The sequence below is a fragment of the Dermacentor variabilis genome, chromosome 5 (genome assembly GCF_050947875.1).
Source record: "Dermacentor variabilis isolate Ectoservices chromosome 5, ASM5094787v1, whole genome shotgun sequence".
NCBI lineage: Eukaryota > Metazoa > Arthropoda > Arachnida > Ixodida > Ixodidae > Dermacentor > Dermacentor variabilis.
In genome coordinates, this window is record NC_134572.1 from 24959094 (window position 1) to 24984864 (window position 25771).

At 45.9% G+C, this 25771-nt stretch overlaps 1 protein-coding gene across 3 annotated transcripts; it reads left to right on the plus strand.

The window, feature by feature from the left end:
- The first annotated feature begins 532 nt into the window (after window positions 1-532).
- LOC142582357 (uncharacterized) lies at window positions 533-21151 on the plus strand. Of its 3 annotated transcripts, none has more exons than XM_075691978.1 (5): window positions 533-855; window positions 5244-5449; window positions 5907-6104; window positions 18097-18329; window positions 20815-21151. In XM_075691978.1, the coding sequence occupies exons 1-5, from the start codon at window positions 777-779 to the stop codon at window positions 21023-21025; spliced, it is 927 nt and encodes a 308-aa protein (XP_075548093.1). In that variant the 5' UTR covers window positions 533-776; the 3' UTR covers window positions 21026-21151. The 3 variants fall into 3 exon arrangements, with proteins under 3 accessions (XP_075548093.1, XP_075548094.1, XP_075548092.1); XM_075691979.1 differs by having other exon boundaries at window positions 533-867; window positions 18097-18319; window positions 20815-21014; XM_075691977.1 differs by having other exon boundaries at window positions 536-867.
- The last annotated feature ends 4620 nt before the right edge of the window (window positions 21152-25771 follow it).

Here is a 25771-nt window from a genome sequence, read left to right on the forward strand (position 1 = left end):
CTATCTACAACGCTTTGAACACCTATTCTGTTGCCGATAAAATCACAACACCTGCACTTTTTTTTCTCGTCTCTCTCTCTCTCTTTACCTTCTGTCCATCTTCTTCCAGGGCCCTTATTCTATTTTGTTTCGCTCCCTGCAAAGTAGCATGTAGGCGAAAATACGCTGGCTAATCACTCTGCTTTTGAATAAAGAGCTTTATGTTCTTTTTCTCACCGACATTGCGAAAATATTGGCTCTAGCATTAGCTCCTCGAGCACAAATCCTAAATCTAAAAAAGTTGTGCGCTCCCTTTTCTTAGTTTACCGCAAGCTGCATTTCGTGTTAGCCTTCACCGCTTGCGAAAACAATACGACCGCCAACGATGTAGTAAGTGCTCGGATTACTTACGAAACAAACGACGTCAAAAGGAATATAAATAAACCTTGGCCCGCGGCGACTGGGCAGGAAGAATGGGCGGCGAGGCGACGTCCGCCTCCGTTATGATCCCGAAACTGTAGACCGGTCTGAACCGGTCCACACTCCCTCCGCAGCTGATGGGCGAGTGAGAAGTGTTTTCGGTGCACACCGCCACCGCAGAACGCTCCGGGCGTCCTTGTCGTTCGGCAGAGTTATCGGATCGCCGTTACCAGATAGGAAATTTCCTTTCACGGCAGAACGAAGAAACGGCGTCGAGCATTCTCTTGTAGTTGGCCGCTGGGCTCCCGTGCCGTGCTCTTCTTCTGTCGCAGCGCCTTTGGATTACATCGCAACGGTCTGCGTGCACGCTTGGAAACATGACATCCGCACCGTCCTCACCCAAAGCGACACACGGACACGTTCGGGCCCCGTCTTGCTCGCTTTCTTGCAAGGAAGGTGAGGTTTCTGGCAAGTCTCGCTCCTTGGCGCTTTTCTCACGCCGTTTTCCTTTCTTTTTTTTGGGGGGGGGGGTGGGGGGTGGGGGGGGGACATGAATAACTGCAACAGTTTCTCAACGAGCATATACTAGTTCAGCCTCGATAAAATAGTGATGTATATGGGTCCGCGTGCTTGTTTTACGTATTTCCTATATAAAGTGCTTATTTCTGCTTTTAATGGATGTGCTATATTACCTATTTATTTTCTCATCCTTGCCTCAATTTCCAATGCGGCCTGCTGTTGCTTCCCATTTAGTGTGTTCCATACGGCCACGTAATACTGTAACGGGCCTTTGGGGCAAATAAAAATGGAAAAAAATAATATGGATATGTTGCGCGTTCCACACTTGGGAGTAAAATGTTAAGTACAAATATACCAGTCATTAATGTACTTAGACATATTCGACCTGCCGCAATAAAGAACGCTAAGTCGTGATAACCCTGCGCAATTATTTTTCTTTGTGTAGTGATGTGTTTAGTTCCTTGTGAATAGCGGTGTAATGTTAGCGTGATGTACTTTATCCCCTCACTGTAACGTCACGATGACTTACCTGTGCGCTGTCATCCTGGGCGCTTTGATTTGGTCTTTTGTTTATCCCAACTTAACGCCAGGATTAATTTCGCGCTTCGTTGACTTTTTGTGCGCTTTGATGTGAACTCTGCTATTACAGGAAGATTAGAGTCTACTCATATTCCTCACAGGTCATGCGGGTCTACAGTTTTTGAACGCTCGCGCACGCGTAATTATCTATATACGTGTATTATACAGAACGAAGTAATTCTTCGGATACGGTGTTTAATGAACTGAAAGTGCAGGCGCATGTAGAAAAGCAAGAAGAAGAACATTTTTTTTCGACGTTTCGGCCGAGGCCGATGCAGCTTTCTGTTGTTCAAGACGTGCTACATAAAAGTGTTTTTCCGAGCGTAAAGGAGCCCGCAAATACACGCAAAGTGCACCAAGTGGCCAGTCGCGCGGCAATTTTGCGTGTATTCGTGGGGTAATTTCACGCTCGGAAAAACACTTTTATGTAGCACGTCTTGGGCAACAGAAAGGAAGCTGTATTGGCAGTTTCTTGTGTTGCTCTACAATTTACGCATTGACAGCTTTCATGTAACTATACTATCTGAGAAGTTGATTAACTATATTAGGACTAATTATCTAATCAGGTGGAATGCAAAAAAATCTTAGTATCTCCAAGCGACGGCACACAACGCTACGTTAGTTCTGTCCAACCACATGGCAGTTGGATATTGTTAAATATTTGTGCATGATAGTTGGGACACCCTGTATATATTCAACATTTTGTTCATGTTCTAAGTTTACAGCATGCATATATTTTTTCTTTCCTATACACTACTTACTGTTAGAGCTTCTGATTACTAGATTTGCACGTAAATAACACGACCACGAATATAACGTGCGGGTTGGGGGGGGGGGGGGGGGGTCGGATCTTGTTCCCTCAGAAAAAGCAAAAATATATATTTATTTATTTATGCAGCATTGATTTAGACACAGTGAAGGTCTTGGATGGCAAGGCTAAAGGCAGTACATTGTCTGCCTGACTAAGGCCCTGTCACCCATACATTGCTACGATTACAACGCGTCGCCATGCCCCAAAAAGAAACGGGAAACGACGCGTAAAAGCGGATGCCGTAGGGGTTTTTATTCATCGTTATTTCGAACTGTTGTCCCAAAATAAAGTGAAACAAACGAGCTCTGATGTGTCGTTCGTGGTCAGCCAGATAGGCGTCGTCCTTCGTGACACCCACCAAGGTTATTGGACAAATAGCACGTCACAAATGTCCGCGACACAATCGAACATGTCAAAGTGTTCCACGTATTGCGCGGTCATGCACTGCGCAACTTCGGCTTTACGCACAACGGCACCGATCGTCTTGCTGAAGGATGCGGTTAATACGCCACAACCACATGAATGCGGCACTGACGTTCTAAATCAGGCGAAGAAAGCACGGCGCAAAATGCACAGATGGCCACTCCGAGCTCGACGCCCTTGCGCGAGGCGAAGCGACAGCGGGCGTGGAAAGCACGGCGAGCTGGCGTAAATTCAAAAAAAAAAAAAGAAAGAACGAAAGAAAATAACAGAAAAAAACTAAAAAAATAATAATAGACGCGTAATATCCGTGTCATTAACTAGAATATAACGCGAAGGGCGTTCTGAGGCAAGAAATTTTGAGAGAAGAAACCTCTCGTTATATTTGTGCAAATATAATGTGTCTTTTTTTAAATATTTTATCTTGTTTTGTTCTTTTTTCTTGCTGCAATATTGTAGTAGGAGGCCTTTTAGTAGCCAGACTTCCCATACTGTCACATGTAATAAATATCGTGTATCCTCTTCAGATCATTGGCGTACGTTATAACGACTTTGACAAACACAGAAAAACGATATACTTTGCAACAAATAATAGACGTAACTGTATCATGTTCCTTGAAGAGCTACGGCGCTATGTTAACCAACCGCTGCTTTTCTTTCTTACTGCATATCTTTGTCAGTGGGCATTTGTACTTATTTCTCCTGTCCAGTTTCTCGTTCGGTCATTTTTCGACATTTGCATACTCAAAAGTGTGTGTGTGTGTGTGTGTGTGTGTGTGTGTGTGTGTGTGTGTGTGTGTGTGTGTGTGTGTGTGTGTGTGTGTGTGTGTGTGTGTGTGTGTGTGTGTGTGTGTGTGCGTGCGTGTGTGTGTGTGTGTGTGTGTGTGTGTGCGTGCGTGCGTGCGTGCGTGCGTGCGTGCGTGCGTGTGTGTGTGTGCCTCAATCAATCAATTTCGCTTCGCCGGTCTGTAATTATTTGTGGTTGTTGTCGCTAAAACGAACTCTGTGAGAACGCTTTGCAATGAGAAGACATGAACGAGTCATCGCAGTGACCCTGTGGCTATGGTGTGGCACTGCTGAGCTCGAAGTCCCGCGTTCGGTATCAGCCGTGGCGGCCGCATTCCGAAAGGGGTGCAATACAAAAACGCTCGTACGGTGCACTGGGTACACGTTAAAGAACCCCAGCTTGTCAAAATGAAACCAGAGTCTGCATAAGAAGTGATCTGCATAAAACTGCGACTGAGAGGACAGCAATTAGGTTCCGTGGTTACTTGCACACGGCGCCGCTGACGTCCGTGGACTTGCTCAACAGTCACCGCTTCAACCGCACGTTGATGAACATGCGCCGGCAAAGCCGCTGTGCTGGCTGCAGCGCCAAGGTGATTTATACGATCCCGCAAGAGTTGCGAGGAGGTCGGCCATGTTGCGCGCAAAACGAACCAAGGCTGCGAAGGAACGCCACACGTGATCACGTTCGCAGGAACCAAGCTTGTCGCGACACCAGAAATCGTGACGACCCAATTTATCTGGAATGCTCGAGGACCACTTTATTACGAACTAAACGCATACAAGCTACGGTAGTTGAATTAATTTCTTTTGAACAAATATAAATATCCCGTTGCATGTTCTGAGACGTCGCCTAGCACAGGACCTGTTGATGCGCGCGGAGGGGTGGTGCCATCTGTCGAAACACATATCAATCCTGGTAAGGTGTAAAGTGAAGAGAGATCCGCGTTTATCATGCGATTTTTGCCTTGAAAGAAAGAAAAACAAGGCAGGCTGTTTCGAAAGCACGTTTTTGAGCACTGAATATAGAAGAACGGTACGTGTCAAACTGTAGCGAAGTGGTGACGCTCCCATCGCCAATTTCGTTTATATTTGCCTCAGTGGTGATATCTTCACTCTGCGTGGTTTCTTTTAGAGTCACGTGACTGCGCTCTGGGAATGGAAAACAAATGCGCCTCTCAGCTACCTGGGGGAGCAATAGAGGGATTCTATGCAGCGTGGTATTTAGGTGCCACCTAGCATGCACTCGGTGAATTGTGGCTGTTACCTCAGATATGTCGCTGCACAGCTTTCTGTCTTATTCCGCCTGATATTTGTTCCCGTTTGTTTTCTATTTGTGTGAGTAGATATACGTCACACAGGCTTGAGTCGAGAGTACACCGACCAACGCAAACTTCAAGTAGGCAAATGTATTTATCGCAAGAGAAATTGCGCAATCACAGAGCTCGGACGAACCAATGGCACACTAAAAGCTTCAAGTAAAATGATTCCCGAACGTGCGAAAACAATAAGAATAACTTGCTATAGCAAATAAAAAACAAAGGAACACAGCACATTGCAGGCGCAAACGTATTCCCGGGATATAACTTCGTGCTTACCCGTATTTACAGAAATTAGACAGATTTTATTTCCTTTCGCTTTTTTTTTTCTTTTTGACATCCCTGTACACCTGCTCCCGCAGTTTTCTTACGCAAAATATCTTTTCTCGTACACACATATTTGCTCGCAGATGAAGCGCCAACGGATACTGCTGTTTCTGCCTCTCAGGAGCCAGGTCGTGGCAACCCGTTCGTCGAGCCAGAGATTTCCGGCTTCTGGACTGCGCTGGTTCGTGACATCACCGAAAAACAAGCATGGAGAGTCAAGGCATTCGACGACAGCAGCGAACGCTTGCCGGATGCGTACTCCGAAGATGTGCGCCATTACCCACTTCCAGTGAGCTGCCTAGACAGATGAAAGCCAATATTATCCGTCACGTATTTAGTCCTCTATTTATGTTCACTGCATGCCACAACGCAGCTCAGGCGGCAGTGGATAAATTTGACGGCAGAGTTCACTGTACTCCGGGTCCGCACTCAAAAAACGAAACATTGAGTCAAAGAATAAGTATAACAAAAGAAGTGACTAACATCTTGACTTTGTTTTTGTCATGGATATTTGTACATCGGAGTCGTTGACATGCTCAAAAAGACAAGGAAAATAATTAAGGACGTTGCGAAGTCCTTAATTCAATCAGTTCCAATCCCTTTTAGACAGTATTTAAATGTTGTCAAAGGGTGAACACATTCTTACGGCAAAATTGTACACTCTTGGGATCTGGTGTTCACCGATACCGTGATGTCGAGCGCTTGGCTCTTATTTCCACTCCGTGTGGATACGCGCTGCCTTTCAGGAGGAAAGAATCCGCATGAAGCATCGCAGGGACGCGGCCCTGAAGCTCAGAGCGGATCCGGTGCGCTGGTCCCGACTCGTCTTGGCTGGGCTGAGAGAACTGGCCGTGGACGCAGCGGGCCCGGCCACTGCTGCGATAGCCCGCACCGGCCTGCTGCACGCCTTCCAAGACTTTGCGACGCACATTCGCTACTTCCAGGTACGCATGGGACGTTTCCGCCATACTTTGAGACAACTTGAAAATTCGGTGCCATCTCCGCCCACAAAACCGCACGGCAGCTGCTGACTTCTGCGCATCTGGAGCTGAATTCTCAGAGCTTCTCGGTCGTGTCTTCTGCGGTTGGTCGGCCGCCTTCGCTCATCATACGTCCATCACCACGATTCGCCATAATCGGCTCTTACGTACAGTTCTAGCGTTGGGACTTTTTTTTTTTTTTTGTGAATGCGGGTCCTGCGCTCCCTAACGGGGGCGGAGTTCACAAAACTGTTCCTTCGCAGGTAATCTTCTCCATTGGCCAGCCAGCTCCTCTACTCCTATCTCCAGTATCAGGATTAAGCCCAATTTGCTCTTAAGAAAAACTTTCTGTGAATACGGGCCCAGTTCCCGAGAAGCGCCAGTATACCGAAAATATTTCTCTAAAATGCTGTCGCCGAAATCAGCGAACGCGATTGGCTGGCGTGTGCACACAATTTTTTCTTCAATCGGTGACCGGTGCACTTGCTGCACACTATACAGGGTGTCCCAACTATCACGCACCATGATTTAAAGATATGCAAATGCCACGCAGCTGGACAGAACCAAGAACCTCGAGCGGCCACTCGGGCGGCAATTTTGCGTGTATTCACGGGATTCTTTTTTCACTCGGAAAAACACTTTTATGTAGCACATAATGAGCAACGCAGAGCTGTATAGGGAGTTTTTCATGTTGCTCTACAATTTTCCCATTGATACTTTTCATCTAAGTATAATATTTGAGAAGTTCATTAATTAATTAAGGCTGATTACGTTATTAGGCGGACTGCAAGAAATATGTATCTATCTCCAAGCGAAGGCAAACAACATTATTTTGTTTCTGTCCAGCTACGTGACATTTGCATATTCGTAAATCTTAGTGCATGATAGTTGGGACACCCTGTATATAGGGCCCGACCAAAACAATCGCGTCATCTTATCTGCTTGAAATTTTCTCGTCCCGCTCGTGCAAACGCTAGCTGAAGAATTTTCATGTGAAGTCGTGTATCTGTAGATTGGTATTCAAAGAGAAGTTCTCGCGCTTGAATTGTTCGTGAGGACCTGAATAAAGTTATTTAGTCAACGAACCAACCAACCAATTGCCAGACATGAAGGCTGCCGGACAATAGAAAAATAGTTCTTGCAAACAAAACTGTCTATTAATTGGGCCCCTGTTTATTTTACATCTTTCTTTTTCTGTGTGTTTGTCTGCATATATGTCGTTTCTTTGTGTTCTTATATTTTCTTTTTTTCTAGGATCGTCATTTATTGTAAGTTTCTTTATCCTCAATTGTTCCCATTACTTCTCTTGTTTCCTGTCTGTTCCATGACCAACGGAAAATTCAGCGGCTGAATTGACAAATGTTTTCGTTCGTAATCCCTCTCTGCCATTGGCCTGCCGTCTTCGCTAATATTATTTCCTCCGTCACTACTGGTTGGCGTCTGCTCTTACGAAAAGCTTGAGCGTAAGTACTTGGTCGCAGGTATCCACGTTTGCAGAGGCACTGTACAATCTACGAAGGTACCCTAGCAAAAAAAAATTGTGTCAGCAGTGTTTAATTATGCTTTTTTTCGTCCAAAACAAAGAGCTGACATAAAAATAGAAATGATTGCTATGCAGGGAGGTTACAAACTGCGGTTTGGCATTGGTCAGCAGCGCTCGCTAAAACATGCCCAGCATCAGGATTGGCTGGAATCAGCTCTTACGAACAGTTCTAGCGTAAACACTCGTAAAACGGTTGCACCCTTGAGGATGTATATTTGCCTCACAACACTAATTGTCATCTGTCTTGCCTGCATTTTTCTTTCTTTAACGCTGCGAGCCCGGTACATACAAGTCACGAACGGCATGCGCGTTGTCAGCATGACAGAGCATTCTCGACAGGAAAGTAGCGAGCGCAGCGCTTTCAAGAAAGGAAACGCAAGCAAGACAGATGATGATTGTTGTTGTAAGGCAAATACACACCTTAAAGGATGCAACTGTTTTAAGAATAGAGCTTTTCATGAATCCGGGCCCTGTTTGACTACCCTGCAGGCATCCACTCAACAATGAGACCGTTTATTATTTTTATTATTATTATTATTATTATTATTATTATTATTATTATTATTATTATTATTATTATTATTATTATTATTATTATTATTATTATTATTATTATTATTATTATTATTATTATTATTATTAATCCAGTCACACAAGCCATTCAGTCTTCGACAGGCCCGCCTACCATTTCTTTCTTCTAGTGATCCACAATAAAGTTTATTTATTTATTTATTTATTTATTTATTTATTTATTTATTTATTTATTTATTTAAACATACCTTACAGGCCTCGCGGGAGACATCGTGTAAGGGGGGTAATGCGCAAAAAGAAATATACATTGTCATGAGCACCGTTATATAACATCAATACGCACCAGCATTTTGCTGGGAAGACACAAAAGAAAACAATCTACTGGGAAATACAAGAGAAACAAAAACGTACTGCACAAAAGCACAACAGGAGAGTAATAAGTAGTACATTAGAGAAAGCAGTTGAACATAGTCAACTTCCATAATGCAAGATTAGAATAAGTTATATAAAACGAATGCATTGTACCAACAATACCAATATACCGTCAACAAGCAGGCACGGTGTCTACTCTTTTATGTTTGTAAAATGATTTGCTAGGATATTGCGAAAGCTAACGTAGTTAGTCTGGGAGACAATCTGATCCTGGAGATTATTCCAGAGGCGGATGGCGCGTGGAAGCGCACAGTAATTATTAGACGCATTAGTTGAGCCGTAAATGCGGGCATAACTAGAATGTTTATGTAGTCTGCGCGAAGTGAGACATGTTCTTTTTTTTTTCAGACCTGTTACAGTGATTACCTACTATAGCAAGGCAATGTCACGACGAATGTTCAAGTGCTGGAGCAAAAGTTCCTGTTTTATTCGTGATTATTTCGTGACATTATTTACTTGAAATGAAATGGCGTGCTCTACTCTTGTCTTGCCAATAAATGAATTAGGTATTTTTCATGAGGAGACCAAATCTAACAGGCGTGTTCAAGTTGAGGAAGAACCAGAATTATATATGATAATTTGCGAATGTTCAACAGTGCAAAATTTAAGTTACGTCTCAAGAATCCTAGCGATTTGGAAGTGTGGGCTGAGGTTGCCCTAATATGGTCGGACCAGGACAGATTCGTTGTCAGTAATACGCCCAAGTACCGATATTGCGTTGTAGTCGACAGAATGGAATTATTACTGCTTTTATTTTTATTATTATTATTATTATTATTATTATTATTATTATTATTATTATTATTATTATTATTATTATTATTATTATTATTATTATTATTATTTCAGCGAACTTGAACAAATTCTTTTTGGGACGGCGAGTAGTGTATTTGTCACCGCGTTCTAGGTGGTTGCCGATTATAGGGCTCGACCAAAGCAGTCGTGTCGGTTATCGGCCTGAGATTTGCCCTTTGCACTCGTGTAAACGCTAGCTAGCCTGTTGGACTGAATCATCATCATGCTGCGTTCTCTGTGTGCTTTTCGATGGTACGCCAAGCTTATCCGCACACTCTTGATGTGCATAGCGACACGACACCTGTGCACGTTCGGTTTAGTCTGCAGACGTACGTGATATTCACGTACCCTCCTTCTCTTCCTCAAGTGGTTGACGTCCATATGTCATCCACTACTTGGTCTGGCGCGTGCATATTTGGGAGTGGCCTGGCGCTGGCCTGCCAGCTCCAACTGCGATATGTATATATCTACAAGGTGTGCTCTCATTGTGTTTTGTGTGGCGTGGCGCGTGGTTTAACCTTTGTTCGAAAGATCTATTGATCGACTGCCGCGTCGCCAGGAAGGAAGGACTTCCTGTCGACAAGTTACCTTGGGGGGGGGGGGGGGGGGACAATTTGGGTACGATGGAAAAGGTCATTTTCGGTCAACAAAGAACGTACAACAGGTTGAGCTCTGTGGAAGGTGGAAGAATGCGTCCCTCCATCAAGACAGGGAAACACAGCGGCCGTGCGAAGCGCTGCTGAAGGCAATTGCTCTTTGTGCGGAGAAGAGTGCTACGCTTAACAACGCAGTGCGCACCTGGGCAAGAGGATGACTTTGTTGCAGGAAAATGAAGAGCACTGTGATTTCTTCGCAGTGAAAAGAAGGGCCTTGTCACCTCATCATGAGAAAAGGAAGAGCCTGTCACGTGTCGTCTCGGTGACCAATCAGAGACAGCGCTTCCTTTCGTAAAAAACCTCACTCGCCCAAGGTCCGATGATGGTGGTGGTGTTGCAGCAGGCGGGGTTAGCCTGGCATACATAGCCGGCAATTGTTCCGCCCGAGCCTCCTGTGAGTGTCACTGTGTGTGTCACCAGGTGTCGAAGAGCCCCGTGTCGCATGATTGCAATCAGCAGTCGTTGCACTCCCTTCCTGTGTGCGTTGTTATTGTGGTTAAGGTATATCAAACAAACAAGAGAACGCCCCCGGCTGGCGGATGGACGGCCCAAGTTGGCATAAGCGTATGCAGGGATTTCCGTGGCCCTTTACAAGGTGGGCAATTGCTGATTTGTGCGAGGTCCGGTGACTGCTTCTGTGGTCCCATAGCGGCTATTTAAGCAGCTCCGGCATGTATCTATTTCTCTCTCTTCTCACATCAACCTTGAACATGTTCTGAATCAATTATTAATGTTTTTGCAACATCATCTCCGCCCAGTCGGCCGGTCTCGTGATGCCCATGGCACGCCCAGCTCCGACCACTACCATTTAGTAACGGCGAACGGCGAGGAACGAGTATCGGGCCTCGTAACAGGGGTCAGAATTGAACGAGGCTCTGGTACGGCTTCGGATAAAGACGGTGAAGGAGTCTTTTCATCGGCCAAGTTGCTGAACGAACTCCTGCCATGTTCCTTTACCCAAAACTCCGAAACTGGTACTTTATTATCAGCTTTCGTTTGGTCTGTACAAGATGAAATATATCGTTAATTATTTAAAGGTACCGACAACCGTTCTTCAAGGACCTAGTTCTTTATGGCGCAATGCGAAGCTCACCCTCGGTATTGTTTACATCTGCAGCGGTTACTTCCAAAGGCGCGTGGATATTTAGTAAGCAGAATTTTTAGATCTGAGCCGCCTCTGAAAAAGTAAGTATCCCTCCTCCAGCAACGCTGACAAGTGAGAGCGATGTCGGTAGCCCGCCTCGCAAATTGCGAAAGCCGCCCGTCGTTCTGCTTTCACAGGAGAGAGTGAGACTGCGATTAACCACCTACCATTTCGAACTTTTCAGCCACTTTTGGAAAATAAAAAGTTGGTGCAATAAGTTCGCGTTGTCTTACAGACATTTCTTATATTTTTACCGCGTTTTTTTCCCAAGTACACGCCTACGTCCTGACTGGCTGGCCACCGTCGTTGTTGTTCTGTCGATAGACGAGCCAAGCCAGCTCATCGAAAACGAAGGCGAAGGCAGCGCCACTTTTCTGCTTACTACAAACGAAGGCTTATCTGCACATTGCAAGTCAGAAAAAACTTACAATAACGAAAACTATGCTGTATTTCAATACTAATGAAAAGACCAGGAAACCGTGTGCACTAGTAGGTCACGCGGTGGACCTCTTATGTAGCTTCATGTTTTCGCCGCGTGGGGCGCCAGAGATCATTTTTTCGCGACCTTTACTGATAAAGATACAAATCCACGCTAAATGAGAAAACATGGCTCGTTTTAGCCACTATGATAGGCACAACGAAGTTATCTCGATTCATGTTCTGAGCGGTTGTCTGTCCCATTAACATAAAAGGAAAAAAGATTAGTGACACCTCGTTTTTTCTTTTCGTGACTGAGTTTAGTACCATCATCAGAGTAGCCGACATTTTCAAAGCCATGAGAAAAAGAATTGAATACCAAGTCCTATAAGAGACAGATAGGATACCAGTGGCGGTGACAGCTCGCCTCAGCCCGACAAGCTTACCAAGGTCCACGTAAGCACTCTCAGGCCTCTTTGGCGGCTCGAATCAACCAGTGAAGAACCAAAGGGGACTGCGCGCGACATGTCTTGTTTTCTCACTTTTGTTAACACGTGCTACTGATTAAATCACAATTTGCTTGAAGTGAATTCATGTAAATGGCGTCCCGCGTTGGGTGAAGCAACGTGGCTTAGTGGGGCCCTGGACTAGGGGCCCAACCCTGCTAAGAAAGTCAAGCGTCTGCAGCGATGAAGACGAAGACCGAACGCTAAACCCTTAATGGACCAAATAGTTTCTCTCTATCTCTCAATCTGCTCTCGTCGTGTGTCAGTCCACATCAGGGTGTTTTTGCGACGACCGACGGTTTCAGAACATTGAAGATAGGGTAATCGACGCAGAATAATTCTCGCTGTTCAAGCTTGAAAGCAGTGGAGATCAGAATGTTTGGGATAATCGCCTGTTCCTAATGAACAAAATTTCGCCCCTATATTTTTTAGCAAATGTCTTTAGGGGCATGTAAGTGCAGCATTGAGGTCAGCCCGTAGTCAAAGCAAAACTGTCTGCTAGAAATATTGCACCGAGCACCATTTCCGGTACATACCATATTCAAAATGTGCCGCGAGGAGCGCTGCTGTTCGAGTTTACCATATTCCATTTTGCCACTGGCGGAAATCTCTCGCAGAACACTGTGTTCTGTGACATTACACAATTTTCACGTCATGAACAGATGCTGTAACGTGGGTATGCGCGAAAACAGGAGGAACCAGGGCGGTGTGGTCCACATCCAGAGCTATGTGATGTAGTTTTATCTCTCAGCCATTTATCTATAGTTTGGCTTGCCTATCAGGTCTATATAGTTTATGCTTCTCGTCGGTGCCCCGAAACACCGACATGCATGGGACTCGCCAGTCAGCCCTGCATAGTACAGTGCCCTCAAGAGCTAAGGGCATCCGTATTAATTTTGTTGAAGAGGCTTAAGAGCATCGAGCCATCGGCTGCACCAATAACCCAATGATTCCCTCCTGCCTCACAGGCTTCCCATTCTGCACGTGCTGCATGAATGAACAAGAGCCAGCGAAACGGAGTGAAGACGACTAGTGGGTATGCTCCAGGCTACAAGCGCCGGCACAGGCTCAACAACATGCTCTTAGACTCAGATTCGAGATGAGGATCACCGCCGGTCCGCCTTTCTCTTGCTTCCGCGCGTGCCCGTGTCCCAGTACCTGCTCATGACGCTAACAGTACTCATTGAACGTCACGAAAGCCCTTCCACGTTCCGGCCCTGCCCGCGCGTCACGTTAGTGTCTTTGTTCCGAAGTGCGGGAAATTGAATTCAGCCCCACGCGCAACTTCCAAATGAAATTAACACGCGTTCTGACATCTACATTTGCAGAGGAACTGAACAACATACGTAAATATCCCAAAAACTAAATTTCTGTCGGCTGTTTTAATGCGAAGCATTCTTCTCCGAGCCATGGCACTTTCTATTTTAATTTTTTCTTGACATCTTGCCCTTTTTGTGGGTCAACGACCAGACAGATAACTACCGTCATCAACAGTCAAGGATGAAAAGTTGCTGAGGCCCGCAAAGTTGACGACGGAATAGAACCAGCCAAGTACGTTGAATGTGAGTTTATAGCGCACGTGTGACGTGTTTTGCGAGCGTCTATACGCTTTCGACGCGCCTTTTTGGCCGCTATCGTATTACACCGAGCAAGAGACGCGAACAGGCGTCGCTAGCTGAGGCTTCGGTTGGCGGCCGCTCTGCCGAAGCGCATATTACGCAATTAGTTGCAGTCTGTCAAGGAAAAAAATTGCAGTGAAGCGCTCGTCAGCGAAAACGTCAGTTCGCTCACTCGCTCGCTGGACGTTTTCATTAAAACACTAGGCAACGGGAAAATAGAGAGTTTTAGAATAGGGGCCCCAATAGTTTGGGGCCCCAAAGAGCTTTGCGAGTGTCAGCGTTGGGGCATGAAGGAGTGAAGACGTTTAGAATAGGGTTTTACGTTTGCGGATACCGTCTTGCGCTGACAGCGCCACTACGGCGTCAAATAAAAGCTATTAGAAATAATAAAATAAAATATACCATTTTATGATAGGAATAGCAATTTTGACTTGCGTGTATTGGCGTTTAATTACAATTTGGAGGTTATTCTGTAAGCAGCAAACAATTAGTAGCGCTTAGTTTTGAGCAAACCAACTTTACGTGCCTTCGCCATGCTTAGCCGTGTTAGACCTACGAGCCATAATATCCATGCTCGAATTCGGAATCAGCGGCGTCTAATAAATCAATCTTCATAACACACGCTAGTTGAGAGAAAGCGATAACCGCAGTCACTTCTCTTAGCTTGCGAACTTCACGCGTTACCACGAATCGAAGCCAGTTTAGTGCTAGGTTAGAGCCGTCGCTTCGATGGGTGCCGCCATGTTTGCTGACGCAAAGTTTTTGGGGCCGCTATTTGGGCTCCCGCTAAACCGGTGAAATAGCGTTCCCAACGCAAAATCCAAACGCAGTTTGCGTCTCGCGCATGCGCAGTGGCTTCGACGCTATTTCTTTGGGGCCCCAAGACGTTTGGGGCCCCTATTCTAAAACTCTGTAATGACAAAGCGCGTCTCGGGCCGCCAGGGCCTCGCCAGCTCGTGACACGTGCCGGCGTCTCGTGCTGCTACGATTCGTGCAGCGCTTCGCATCACGTGGATGTCAACAACAGTTATGTCTGCCAAATATTTTTAATTATGTTGTTTTAAGTCCTCAACAAGGAGCTCCCATAGAGATTTAAATGATTACATAAAGGCAGGGAGGTTCATCGGAGTTAGTACTTCTGCTTGGCTACCCTGCATGTGGAAGAGAAAAACGGGAACATTGACGACGTTAAGTGCGCACGCAATCCAGCGGTAGAAGGCAGCTTTCTCAGTCAATCATGTCTTGTGAATGTGCATCACCTCTATGGGACAGAAAGTGGACCTGGAGAAGTCCTAGTGGAGAAATAAGAAATTAAATAGATTTCGTACTCTCTGCCAATCCCAGCATAGTGCAGGATGCAGAAGTGTAAGGTAGGGTAAAGTGCAGTGACCATAAGTTACGAAGCCTAAGATTTCTCTCAATTTGAAGAGAGAAAGAGTAAAATTACTCAAGAAGAAACAGGCCAATTTAAACGCAGTAAGGGTAAAAGCAGATTCATGCTGGTGCTCGCAAATAAATATGCAGCTTTAGAACAGGAAAATGAAGATAACATAGAGATAATGAATGAAACCGTAACTAGGCTATTTTCAGAAGCAGCAATTGAAGTGGAAGGTAAGGCAGCAATGCAACCAGTATGTAATCTCTCCAAAGAAACAAAGGTCCTAATAAAGAAACGACAAAACATTAAAGTGTCCAACTCCAGAGATGAGATAGGATTTGCTGAACTGTCAAAACTGATCAACAAGAAGTCAGGAATATGCGAAATTATAACGTGGGAAAGATTGGGGAAGCAGTATAAAAATGGGCACAACATGAAATAAGTGAGAAGAAAAATTGGCATTGGACAAGGCAAGATGTATGCACTGAAAGATAAGTCAAGAAGAAACAGGCCAATTTAGCCATCAGCAATTTCGATGATATAGTAAAAGCAGCACAAGAATTCTATACTCACCTGTACAGTACACAGGGCAGCCACGTTACCTTCATTCGAAGTAGTGATGAACTGGATACAGAGGCTCCTTTAATAACTGGCCATAAAGTTAGAAGGGCCTTCCAACACATTACCTGGGGAAAAGCGGCAAAAGAAGTTGGAATAACAGTCTATTTAATCAAGGATGCCGGAAACATCACGTTAGAAGACCTTGCAGCCCTTTATAAGCATAGCCTCAAAAACTTCAAGTGTACAAGAGAGATGGAACAATGCCAACATTATATTAATCCATAAGAACGGATACGTTAAAAAATGAAGGATTATAGGCACATTAGCTTGCTTTCAGTTTTGTATAAAATATTCACCAAGATAACTTCCAATAGAATCAGGTTAACACTTCTGTCAACCAAGACAACAGGCTGGCTTCAGAAAGGGATATTGTACAATGGGTCACATCCACGTCATCATTCAGGTAACTCGGAAATCTGCGGAGTGCAATCAACCTCTATATGTCATAGCTTTGATAGGTTATGAAACGGCATTTGATTCAGTTGATATACCAGAAGTCATATATGTCGTAATCAACGTGTACAGGAGGCATACGTAAATATCTGGGGAAAGATCTAGAAGGATTCCACAGCTACCTTGGTTCTCCACAAGAAGAGTAGAAAGTTCATCATCATCAGCAGCAGCTACAGCAGCAGCAGCCTGGCTATATATACGCCCACTGCAGGGCAAAGGCATCTCCCGTACTTCTCCAACTATCCCGGTCATGTGCTAATTGTGGCCATGTTGTCCCTGCAAACTCCTTAATCTCATCCGCCCACCTAACTTTCTGCCGCCCCCTGCTACGCTTCCCTTCTCTTGGAATCCAGTCCGTAACCCTTAATGACCATCCGTTATCTTCCCTGCTCATTGCATGCCCTGCCCATGCCCCATTTCTTTGTCTTGATTTCAACTAAGATGTCATTAACTCGCGTTTGTTCCCTCACCTAAACTGCTGTTCTCTTCCGAGACAGTTAAACATTACTTTAGTTTTCTGCGGATTAATTTTTAGACTCACCCTTCTGCTTTGCCTCTCCAGATCAGTGAGCATGCATTGCAATTGGCCCCCTGAGTTACTAAGCAAGGCAATATCATCAGCGAATCGCAAGTTACTAAGGTATTCTCTAAGGTACTAAGGTAGTAGAAAGTTACCTATCAAGAAAAGGGTCAGGCAAGGATACACCATCTCTACAATCTATCTCTACTGCATGCTTAGAAGTAGTATTCAAGCTGCTGGACTGGGAAGGCTTAGGGGTGCGGCGAATATCTCAGCAGCTTTCAGTTTGAAGATGACATTATCCTGTTCAGCAACAGTGGGGACGAATTGCAACAAAGATTGAGGGCATTAATCGAGAAAGTGTAAGAGTGGGGTTGAAGATTAATATGTAGAAGACAATGATAATGTTCAGTAGCCTGGCAAGCGAACAAGAATTCTGGATAGCCAGTCAGCCTCTAGAGACTGTGAAGGAGTACGTTTACCTAGGTCAATCACTCACAGGAAACCCTGATCATGGGAAGGAAATTTACACAAGAATAAAAATGGGTTGGAGTGCATACGGCAGGCACTACCAAATCCTGACTGTGAGCTTACCACGATCGTTGAGAAAAGAAGTGTACAATAATTACATTCTACCGGTGCAAACACATGGGGCAGAAACTTCAAGGTTAACGAGGAAACTCGAGAACAAGTTAAGGACCGCGCAAATAAGGATGGAACGAAGAATGTTAGGAATAAGGTGAAGAGACAGAAAGAGAACGGTGTGTATCGGAGAGCAAACGGGGATAGCCGATATTCTAGTTCAATTTGAGAACAAAATGGAGCTAGACACGTCATATGTAATGCGTAGAGTAGATAACTGGTGGACTATTAGAGTTGCAGAATAGTGGGTGCCAATGGAAGGGAAGCGCAGTAAAGGACGGCAAAAGGCTAGGTGAACTATTGAAATTAGGAAATTTGCAGGCGAAAGCTGGAATGAGCTAGCGCAAGACTAGGGGTAATTGGAGATTGCAGGAAGAGACCTTCGGCCTGCAGTGGACTTGAAAATAGGTTGTTCATGATAATATATGTACGTGTGTTGAGTTATAAGTTTGGTCTCAAATCATGCCACACTAAAACTTTTTTTGCAGTCATTTTTCCTTCCGTTATCCGCGGAATGAAACCATATTCCTGGTGAAGTGTAAGTTTACAATAACAAAAGATTTCTAGCAGCTTTAGCTAACATTGTATAATCGAAGCATTTTTTGTTTAGTGTACGCTAGTAACCTAAGTGCATTCTGTATTTCCTACATCTTTAAATCTCCGTAAAGCAAGCCCGGTTGTCTTTTCCTGGACTTGCAGATCACGCGAGGCCTCATGGAAGCGGCGGGCGTGGCCGTGCCGCTGGCTGCCAACGCGTCTTCGTCCGTGCACGACGTGGACAAGTTGGACCCCGTGATGCTGGCGGGATACTGCGAGCGTTGGGAAGACGTTCGCGACACAGCTCTCTGGCATGCCTGCCTTGAATACCACTACGCCATCAACACACACCACCAGCAGAACGAATTGTGGCATATGGAGGAAGGCGAGACCAAGTGCATAAACAAAAATACATTATTACACGTTTGATTAAGTGTATAATGAAAAGCAAGATTGATTGATTGATTGATTGATTGATTGATTGATTGATTGATTGATTGATTGATTGATTGATTGATTGATTGATTGATTGATTGATTGATTGATATAGGGAGGGAGGGAGTCGTAGCGAATGGCGCCGCATTCATTTTTTGCTACCTGGGATGGTGGCAACAGTTGCCCCGCGCGCGTGCTACGTCGTACCAACATGTCGCCCTCGCGTATTGTTGAACACCGTCCAAAGGGTTTCAGCGCGGCGTTAAACCATGCTATCGCTTTCAGTGATTCGCCCTTAGGGTGAAACTTCGAATTTTTTTAACGCGAATGTCTTCATTTGGTTTGGCTTGTACCACCCGCTCGTGGGGGTCGGTGGCTGGGCTTTCACCGCTGCTGGCGCGTGCATTTTGAGCCTCACGTGCATTCAGGTGAGAGGTTTGTGGCGTCTGAAGGTTTAGGTTCCGTTGTCGGTGGTGGCCACGTGTCGCGCTTGTCCGTCACTTGGGCAGACGGTTGTAAGGTTGACCTGTACGCTGACAATCCCGCTGCGCGCCTCTTGTTGAGATGCGCCGTTTCGTCTTGCCGGCTAACCGCATGCAGCAGCTTCGTTTAGACCGACTCCCACAGTGCATTAAATTTGCATAATCTTAAGCGAATGGTCGGAGGAGTATCCAGTAAGCAAGAGGAGAAGTAAGCGCAGGTTCTCGGCCGTTGTCGTGCCTTCATCGTTCCCACACTGTCATGATCACGTAGTCGTCATGCTACCTTGGTCATGCTGCCGTTGTCGTCGAGCCGTCATCCCCTCCGTTGTCATCTCTCCATCGCCATCATTCCACCGCCGTCACACCGTCATCGTCGCGCCGTGTCTAACAATACAGCTCGGGAATAATTTACGCCGCCATCATCAAACAACTTAATCTGGGGAAGCAGTATACCTCTGAAATACGTTGCGAGAGAGAGAGAGAGAGAGATGAACAGCGTGGGAAAGGCAGGGATGTTAACCGGATAAGATTCTGGTTTGCTACTCTGCAGTGGAGGTAGGGTAAGGGGAGATAAAAAACGCAAAGAACAGTAGAAAGAAAAAGCAAGGAAACGGTAAAAAAGCATAGGAAAGGTCGCGAACGCCTACGACAACTCCAGTCTCTCCAATAAGCCACTCGAGCGTAAGAAATTCAAGAGCGCCTGCACTGTCTTGTGGTGTGACGACTGTACAGGACGGTGTTCCAGGACTGTCCACTCCGAAAGCGGCCAGTCGTCAAGACGCGCCAGCGCGGTAGCGAGTGACTGTCTGCGTGCGCTGTATCGGGGACAAGGACAAAGAACGTGTTCGATAGTGCTTAATGATGGTCGTCATTTGTGCATTAATATAAATATTTCTAGCTGCAATTCAAGTCCAGTGCACGAGAGGTCTTCGTTGTGCTTAAAGCTTTTGTTTTTACCAGAATAATCGAAATGCCCCTTCCGTCCGCCAAATATTGAGGTCATTAGTTTCACATATGCTCGCCACGGCAGCTCAGTGGAGCGTGAAACCGCTGCCCGACACTTTGGCCCCAAAGATTCCAAGTATTTTTGACGCTTACGAAGAGCATCTCCTAAGCAGTTTAGACTGATAAACTGCGGCCGTATTGGCAACGCTTTTCGTCCCTTAGTGCTCTTTGTCATTGACCAGTAGCCTTCGTTAGCAATTATGCCCAGCATTAGTATTGCCAGCATTTTGCTCTTAAGGATAATTCTATCATAAGACCTTTTTTTTTTGTGAATGCGGGCCTTGTTCTTTCAAGCGTATATTTTCGTTAATTTCGCGGTAAGCAGTTAATTACTAGAAGGGAAAATGAAAACAGAACTTTCATTTCAATTGTGTAAGCATTTCTAATGCTTACCAACGAGGAAACCCGTACGTCCGTCCGCCACGTAAGTCGATCGCGTTTAAGATAGGGCCAGGAGTAGCGAGCGAATCGACCATCGTGCTGCCTCTCGCTTCAACGCCAACAAAGCGGCAAGGACACAGCGCATATGAAGGTATACACTCGACGCACTCCGTCCCCATCACATAGCGCTTTCAAGATAGGGCCCGCGCGTTCGCGAGCGGCGCACGAGACAGATTGGCGTACGAGACAGAACGTGCCGAACGAGACAGATTGTCCGTGTCAGTCAATATATCGGTAAATTAAAACACGCGTAGAACTGCGCTCAAATTTCGCATTAGGTAGTATCGTAATCGCCGGTGATCTTTCTTTTTTTTTTTTTTTTGGTGGGGGGTGGGGGGGTTCTGGCTCATTAACCACCTCTCGGTAAGAGTGGCTGTGCCTCACTGTAGAAGGCTAATTTACCATCACACGTCATTGTCTCTTTAGTGTCCCTTATAACGTAACTGCATGCGCGATCTTAGGTGCACGGCCGTAAGTGTAAAACTGCGCCTTCTAATTCTTTTCGTCACCCCCCAAGGGAGGAACAATGCTGCCGGGCCCTGCCAGAGTTGCTGTGTGACAAGGCGTCGCGCAAGTTGCAGAAGGACCTGAACGGCGTGGTTTCTTCGACAATGTGGTCCGTGGAGACGCAGTTCTACCTGGGGATACCCGACAAGTGGTTCGACCGCGCATTGGAAATGGCCGCCTCGCTGGCTTCGTGCCGTAAAATACACCCGACCAACACTTAATGCCTTCAGCTCAGCACCTTGGCTGTGTGACGCATGTTCTCGTTTTGCTAGCTTTATTTGTCCGAGTTGGACAAATAGGAAATATAGCGGCTAGCGCACTGGAAAAATACACGCAGTTGTTGTTTATTTGTTTTGTGTTTTGTTTACTAATTGGAAAAATTTAGCAACACAGTGCCTTCTGCTGTGCGTTGTTAGGGTTGGCGTCTGACACCACGTGGCGACAGGTCATTCACCCTACCCCCCTGAGCCGGAGCCCACGGGCGACCTCATCCCCTCCACCTTCTCTTGGCCGGAGAGGTCATTCACCCGACCTTCTCCCCGGATTCGTCGAAAAGAGGATCGACTTCTCCTCCCCGTGCTCGGTATTGCAGGAGGAGGGGCCCTCTCTCCGTGCCTGTCACGTGTCATTCGACGGAAGCAAGATCTCGCCCACACATGTAGAGAGCCTATTTAAGGGGCTCCGAAATGCACTTTGAGAGACTTCATACTTCATACTTCATGCTCTTCTTATTTTCTTTCAACTACCTTTGAATAAACCGTGCAAGTTTCGCACTAGCAAATCGTCTCGCCCCTGCTCGGTAGCCATGATCTACCGGATGCCTGCAGCCCGCCGACAACGCCACGCTACCCAATAAGTAATGTCGGTCGAGCTTCGATAGGCAGGCGCCGCTACTTCTCGGCAGCAGTACGGTACGCTACCCTGGAGTACGCAACAGCGTGTAGCGCTACAAATGAGCAATGACACGGATTTGTCCTGGCGCTTGAGAAAAGCTTGGCTGACGTCCATTTGATCTCTTGAAACCTTCGGTACACATCATTCAAGGAACCTGTTGAATTTGGGCACAGACTTTCGCAGGCGCATGTCAACATATTGAAAGCTGCTAAGACGCTTGACAAACCACGTGAACGACACGTTCGTCGAGTGAGTGCTAATAAACGTGGGTGAATTTATACAGACTGTGTCGATTTCAACTCACTACAAAAAAAAAGAAAGTAGCATGGTCTTGGTGCGCCACATATACAGAGTAAGTCCTGTCTACAGACGCTGTACGCTTCCCCTAAATAGAAGTTGAATAGCTCTGGCACAAACTGCAAGGACATCAATGTATTATGAAAACTTTTGAATGGCCATCCACCCAGGCGCTCTCCTTTCTTACAAGAAGCGCGCTGCAATCGGTGTTTTGACTGTAAGGATAGAGGCGATCGATAGGCATGTGCACGTGATTGGATATATTTGCTTGAACAGGCCTGTTCGTAGGTGCGACTGTTTCCAGACCACTCTTCACTTCGGAGAGGCCAAATATACGTGCGAAAACATTTGGATCATGCTGTAAGATAAGTAATTAACTAATACAATGCGCCTATTAATGATCTAACTCTATCATCTTTCCGTCCCTTCCCCTCCTCCCTCACTCAGCTGACCGATATTTAGGTGTCAGCCGCACCCTATACAGCCACGGTGTAGTCAGCAAGCTTTCCTCTTTTCAGTCAACCAAACTCTCCTTTATTGGAAATTTATGCGGAAATGTGCGCCAGTATATATATATCAGCTGTAATAATTATAATATTGTTTTCTCATGTACACTCGCTAAGCAGTATCTAAGTCGCTCGCTCTGTTCAGCAGGTGCGTGCACAGCCAAAGAGATGAGGGCTTTGATGAAGCTCCTGAGGTCCACGGGCCTGCATAAGAAGCGTTGAGAACGCTGCCTGCTATACTGTTGCTTCTGCTTGACTGTGTATGTGCTTTACTTGGTTCATTCCTCTCTCTTCCTATCCTCTAACCCTTTCCCCACGTACCGGGCAGTCAACCAGAGCTTCCCATGGTTAACCTCCCTACGGTGGCTAAATGGGTAGGTGTGCCGTCTCTCGGGCGGGAAGCATATAGTTCAGTGCTTCTCCGCTTCATGACGGCAAACGTGGCGATGCGGTCAGAGCCCTGTCACAAGCGGCGTGCGTCGTGTGCCGCGGCGGCTGTGTTATAGTGGAAATTCTGCGTACTTATTACACAGTTTAAACTGGAAACCGCCTTCACAGTGACATCATAGACAGTAGCTGATTTCTGAATGCAGCGGAGCCCTGTCAATTGCGAAGCAAGCGTACTTGCCTTGTCCGTCAGCTGTATATCTTTTTTTTTTAAGTTTGGTAGGCAAAAATAAAGAGCTCTTAACGCGGTTTAGTTCGGCAAACGCCTCAAAATTAAGTCTACGAAGAAGAGCACAAATGGCGCATCAACGAAATACCCCTTCACCAGCTCTTCCACAGCGAAAAGAGAGTCAAAGTTTGTTTCGCGAAACAGTATGTACGTGGTCTTATGCGAACGTAATTCGGGCAGGGCCGGAGTGTTCTTATACCACGAAATGTCTAATCGAAAGGATTTGGTTTGAATGAATGTAAAATACGATCAAATAAGTATTGATGCTGTCACAAATAAACTCCCTCGATTTATTTCTTTGCCCGTACGGGTTTTATTATAAACTAGATGTATGTTAATTTGTGTGGAGCTGTTCCATTTGCAGTACAAATTAACAATATTTTTCGCCAATAAAAACAAACCTGTTTTGTGCAAAATAACTCTTTCTTACTTTATTCGATAATCTATGATTAGCTCGATGAGAGGATTAGCTTGTAGCATGCAAAATAATAGTTGGGACTCTTGATGATCATACACGTATATTTGAATATGTAGGGTAATTCTTCGGTCGCGCGCGTAAAATAAGAAAGCCATGCTTTTAAAGCAAACAGTATCTTTAAATGAAGTACGGCACTGCATCACAGCGTTCACGATGTGTGTTGTAGCGTAGCATAAGGTGATATATATTCTCTGGTGTGATGTGAAAGTGCAGGCGAGCATTGGGTCAGCCTGATGATGCTGTTTGTTAGTTTGGGCCGCTCACAAGCGACGACTTCAGAAGGCTTGAGCTGGAGAAAGGAATGAGAATCTGCCAGGGGCAGCGCAGGCAGTAATCGTTTTCTTGCGAACCGCGACCGCTGCACTTGAAGATGAATTTTCTTCTGCTACTTGGCTGTCGATATTTCTCGTGGTGCTGGACAAAACGTCTTCAAGCTGCTCACACAGAATCATTTAGTCGACTGGTCTTCAACAGGTTCACTTCACCACTTGTGTACAAATACCTCTTCTTCACTTGTTGAACACGCGTCGTTTTCATTCGCATCCTATTTGCCTGAATCGTATGCATGTTCGGTTCGCTGTCTACCCAGGATTACTTTAGCGGCGCCAGCATCCCGTCGAAGTCTTCCTTGCTCTTCTTGCGGGAATGTTTTGCAACGAATCTATATGGCTAGGATCCCGGGTTACCTTCGCGTCCGTCGACAGAAACCTATCATCATCAATGGCTCGTAGCCCCGTTTCAAACGTTTTAATAAAGACCAAGCTCAAAACAAGCATCCGAACCTCATAATTTATGATAAGGGGCTCCTGATAGCAATTAGAAGAACGTAGTGCTCCCCGCATACGTTTTCCGGTAACGGCGGCGTGCTGTCAAAGTAACAATTTCTCCTACTTTTACCATTACTCTAAAATAGCACTACTACCATTACTCTAAAGCTATAAAGCATTGCATACTCCCCTCAGTAGTTCTAGTGGTGATTTTCAACAGTTTCGCTGGACAACCACTTTCGCAGAGCCGGGATGGCGAGATTTTTAATCTAAACGTAAAAAAAATGTCATTCAAACCATTTCTGCGCTCTAACTAGGGCGGCTGCAAACCGTGTATTCCTATTCATTTGCCTCAGGCGTCCAAAATCACAACTTAAGACCTCGATTATGTATACGTAAAAATTGCATTTACAAGTTATTTTATTTACTTAAGCAAACAACCTTTCGTCACAGATGTTACACAACTGCCCGGTGCACCCTGCATTTCGGTATTAATGCCAAGCATGTGCCCACCGCAAGCTGTTATACCAAAGGCAGGAACGAGAAAATTCAGTGGTAAGCAAACCATGCTCTAAAGCTATACCAAATGCACCGCCAAGATGAACATGCCAAGCCCGCAAAGCCTTCAACAACGTGATTGAGTACATCGGGTTGGTCGACTACGCTCCGGTGCCGTCAGAGCAGAGCAAAATATTCTGTTCCTGTGACGGAAGCGTTTGACCATCCTCGGTTGTAAAAAATTTCCAAGCACAGTCCCAAGTGAGTTACTTAACGAAGAATCGGTCGAGTGTAGAGCCTGGCAGCCGGCGCACGCAAGTGGGCTTGTTAGTACGCCTTTTCCTTTAAGCGCGCACTTCCGCCTCCCGCAGCGCTGTTCGCAAGAGCACTCAGGGGCAGTTACGGTCGATGCCGATTTCCCGAGATGCTTGGTCTCGCAAATAAGTATGCATATTTGCCAGTCCGAAATACGATAGTGAAAAACGCGACCACGTCAAAACACCGAAAAGACGACGCTCTTAGCGAAGTAAGTTTGTCCTCCGCGTTCATTTCCTTGCTTTTTGTCTGCTCACCGCCGCCAAAATCCATCGTAGCACGCAGCGCCCATCATGGAAAAGAGCGCACCTGCCGCAAACACAGCGGCGACCACTTCGGTCAGGCGTTAATCCATTTTTCAACACTACGCGGACATGGACGACCACAACGCGCATTGTCTCCCGCAAGCGCGCGGAGGCCGCCGGTGGCGCGCTCTCGGAGTATGGGCAGCCCAGCCAGGAGCCGATATACCGGAGACGGGGGACGCAACCGGAAAAAAAGGAAAACAGAAATGCCCAAACCGCAACAAAACACGC

Coding starts and splice junctions, on each gene's coding strand:
- LOC142582357 (XM_075691977.1), top strand. CDS start 777: ATGACATCCGCACCGTCCTCACCCAAAGCGACACACGGACACGTTCGG. Junction 868..5,243: donor CAAGGAAGGTGAGGTTTCTG/GCAAGTCTCGCT, acceptor ATTTGCTCGCAG/ATGAAGCGCCAACGGATACT. Junction 5,450..5,906: donor TGCGCCATTACCCACTTCCA/GTGAGCTGCCTA, acceptor GCTGCCTTTCAG/GAGGAAAGAATCCGCATGAA.